The sequence below is a fragment of the Priapulus caudatus genome, unplaced genomic scaffold (assembly GCF_000485595.1).
Source record: "Priapulus caudatus unplaced genomic scaffold, Priapulus_caudatus-5.0.1 Scaffold3595, whole genome shotgun sequence".
In the NCBI taxonomy this organism is placed as follows: domain Eukaryota; kingdom Metazoa; phylum Priapulida; class Priapulimorpha; order Priapulimorphida; family Priapulidae; genus Priapulus; species Priapulus caudatus.
This window is the reverse complement of record NW_014580656.1, coordinates 26,468-30,484: the sequence shown is the minus strand read 5'-3', so window position 1 is coordinate 30,484 and position 4,017 is coordinate 26,468. Positions and strand designations below refer to the sequence as shown.

The 4,017-nt window shown below is 40.4% G+C and overlaps 1 protein-coding gene across 1 annotated transcript in view; it reads left to right on the top strand.

Annotated features, from left to right (window-relative positions):
• Positions 1-32: 32 nt before the first annotated feature.
• Positions 33-4,017, top strand: part of LOC106819517 (magnesium transporter NIPA2-like) — a gene marked incomplete at both ends in the record, with an annotated part of 20,220 nt that continues 16,235 nt past the window's right edge. Inside the window, 3 exons of the mRNA XM_014824137.1 lie at positions 33-49; positions 1,240-1,296; positions 2,254-2,310. Coding sequence (XP_014679623.1) covers positions 33-49; positions 1,240-1,296; positions 2,254-2,310 — 131 coding nt within the window. The remainder of the gene's footprint in view (positions 50-1,239; positions 1,297-2,253; positions 2,311-4,017) is intronic.

Here is a 4,017-nt window from a genome sequence, read left to right as displayed (position 1 = left end):
AACCACGTAACATGCGTACCATGATATGTCAGCTCGAGCGTGTTTATAGGTGAGGGACAATATATAGGTGTGTTTATAGGTGAGGGACAATATATAGGTGTGTTTATAGGTGAGGGTAAGGGATGAGCGACACTGTAACAATGTTAACCACGTAACATGCGTACCATGATATGTCAGCTCGAGCGTGTTCATAGATGAGGGACAATAAATAGGTGTGTTTATAGGTGAGGGACAATAAATAGGTGTGTTTATAGATGAGGGACAATAAATAGGTGTGTTTATAGGTGAGGGACAATAAATAGGTGTGTTTATAGGTGAGGGACAATAAATAGGTGTGTTTATAGGTGAGGGACAATAAATAGGTGTGTTCATAGGTGAGGGACAATAAATAGGTGTGTTCATAGGTGAGGGGCAGTAAATAGGTGTGTTTATAGGTGAGGGTAAGGGATGAGCAACGCTGTAACATTGTTAACCACGTTCTCGAGCTGACATATCATGGTACGCATGTTGCATTCATAGGTGAGGGACAATATATAGGTGTGTTTATAGGTGAGGGACAATAAATAGGTGTGTTTATAGGTGAGGGACAATAAATAGGTGTGTTTATAGGTGAGGGACAATAAATAGGTGTGTTTATAGGTGAGGGTAAGGGATGAGCAACGCTGTAACATTGTTAACCACGTAACATGCGTGCCATGATATGCGCTTTCATAAGTGAGGGGCACGTCAAACGACACTGTGACATTGCTATAACCACATGAAACGTGAAACGTCGACGTTCCAAGATTTTGAGCTTTTTAGTGCGTGCGTTCCCACGTACTGTTTTCCCTAGAATTCAGTAAAATTGTCTCGATTCGATGGTTTGACAGATGGAAGTATGAAAATATTCGAATTACTCTTGCCGAAAACGACCGTTTTTCTTGCATGTTTTCGAGTAATCGGTTTTTTGCAGAGTAAATGTGTAGGCTGGTTTGCTAATAGTTAAACAATGGTGGTACTGATGCAGCATTTCTATGACAAAGTAGAAAATTTATACATCTGTTTAAGACTTCATAATTATAAGTTTATAGGAAATGAAAATTATTTACCTACCTACCAAAATCTATATTCGAAGAAAAATCTTATTGAGGGTGACTTTGTTTTGAGTTATTATAGTAGTTAAAATTTTTCATCCCGATATTCAATTGACATCCCCCCAGTGTTTTCACCATTGCTAACTTTTCGTGTGATGCATTGTAGGGTCAAGCTTCATCATCAAGAAGAAGGGCCTACTGCGAGTGTCAGGCACACGGGCAGGTGGGTCCCTCTAGTGGCCAATTACGAAAGTTTTCGCCGCGGTCAATCGATCAACCGGCAATCACACGCTGCTTAGGCGATAGATAACAGACCATGCCCAAGCTACCGTGACTCTTTGTGTAAAACGAAATCAGTGGGCAACTGATCGTGATCGATGACGATGATATAATGACGCTAACGATCGAGCGCGCATTAATTGACTCGCCGCGTAATTGTTTCCGGTTCGCTGTGCATTCGCGCTTGGGCACCTTTGCATTGGCGACCCGGCACCAGGGGGCGCTCAGCGTACAAACGCTTCGTTCGCTCGTCGCGAATGTCGCGCGGATCTCGTTTCGCGAGCGATCGCATTCGCCGAGGAATTCCACGGCCGAAAGAATTCACGACGACTCGTCGCGGCGGCTGCGTCTTACATTATTCACGATGGCTCGACGGCCGGGAAAGCGCGCGCGTTTTTCGCGTTTCACGATGCGAGTTGAACGTAATTTGATTCATGATTCATGAGTGAACGTAAAAAAAAGCCGCACGAGTCGAGTGTAGTGGACGGGCTCCGTCGAGTTTTAACGTCTGCGTGCGACGTTCGTTTTACGGCGAATCCGATGATTTATCACAAGATAGAAGCCGTATGGATATATAAAGAAGTAATATAAGATATAAATGAAGAATATATATCCGAAAGATGTAACCAAAAGATATAAATCCTTCGTGAAATCCGATAAATGTATTCGACGATGCATTAGTACCGTCGTTGAATTTTCTCGACAGACTTAATTAGTACAGAAACGTCTGTTTTTCTGCGAAGAAAATGTTGATTTTACTACTTTACGGAAACTAATGCGGTGCATATTTCATTCGGCCATGTTGCCGTGACAACAACGAGTTTTATCTTTTATCGAAGATGAATGCTTCTTTCGATAGCGTTGCCGTGGCGACGATGCTGAGTTATGTTTTGTTTTCTAGGTCAGGGCGGCTACGCGTATCTCAAAGAATGGCTGTGGTGGACCGGACTAATGACGAGTAAGTATATGCTCTCTCTCTCTCTCTCTCTCTCTCACTCACTCGTTCTCTTTCTATCTTTCTCTCTCTCTCTCTCTCTCTCTCTCTCTCTCTCTCTCTCTCTCTCTCTCTCTCTCTCTCTCTCTCTCTCTCTCTCTCTCTCTCTCTCTCTCTCTCTCTCTCTCTCTCTCTCTCTCTCTCTCTCTCTCTCTCTCTCTCTCTCTCTCTCTCTCTCTCTCTCTCTCTCTCTCTTCCTCTCATATTAATTAGTGAATGATCGATCGACCCACCCACCGACCGCGCGCCCCTCGCAAAAATTAATCATTTAAATATCGCGCGTCAATAGTTAATCAGTCGTGTTGCGAGAGATTAGCGGAGTCTTCTGGCGGCGAATAATGGCGGACCGGTCGCCTCTCGTCAGCGTGTAGATTCTCCTCTAATTTCCCGAACACCCGATGATGGAGCGATGTAGATTCACGAGCCGGAGAGCAATATTTTGATTGGGCGTAGATGGATTATGCGATATAGGTGTCACGATGCATGATGCGCGCACGCACGCACGGAATGTTCGACGCGTGATGCCGCACAGATTAAAGTGATCACGTCACCGTAAATAGTAAAAATTAAAAAAATATTTCCACTTTTTCACAAAATATAAGTAATTCTGTTCACCTTTTATGGTTAAATTGCTGCATTATACTTCCTGTTTTACTATATTGTTCGATGTGAACATACACTCGTGACTCATACATATCCCATAGCAAGCAATTAATGTCGGGAACATAATATCAAATCGTCCAGGTTTTTTGGATTTTTGACTAGTTGAGAAACAATCTTGCCAGGTAAGAATTTGACGATACGTTTAGTCCCGTTAGTTCTTACTTTTAATGTAAAAAAATGGCAACAAAGATTTTACAAAATTTACCATAGGAAATTCGTCACGTAGTTAATGTAAGACATACAGCGCGCGCGCGCGTTTACCAATATTAAAGGCGCGATACAACATGAGCGGTATCAGTGCATAATGTATGGTTCACGTGCTAATATATTACTTGGCATATATGATGCTGTATGATGTAGGATTCGCATATATCGAAGAAAGATCTAGTATATCTGATATGCTGTAGAATGCACCATACACGGTACCAATAGAGTATAACTTATAATGTATGAAATAATAATTATTTGATAATTTGATTATTTGATAATTTAATTTGATAATTTTGATAATTTGATTAATAATAATAATAAATATAATAGCTGTTCTATAATATATGATGTACCATATACGTACGAATAGCATATTTGATATATACGTGATGCCGTACAATGTACGCCACCCATAACACAGAGAAATGTGTGATATATCTGACTGTGTATGAGCGGTAGTTCCTCTTGCAGTTTTAATTTATCATACGTGTACCAAAAGAAAATGCGTGGCTTAACTTGCGTTCTGTAATATGATGTTCCGTATACATAGCATATTTGGTATATGCAATGCTATACAATCAGGAGTGTATAATATAGATACACTCTATATAGATACAGTCTATAGATATAGATACAGTCTATAGATATAGATATACTATATAGATACAGTCTATAGATATAGATACACTCTATATAGATACAGTCTATAGATATAGATACACTCTATATAGATACAGTCTATAGATATAGATACACTCTATAGATATAGATACACTATATAGATATAGTCTATAGATA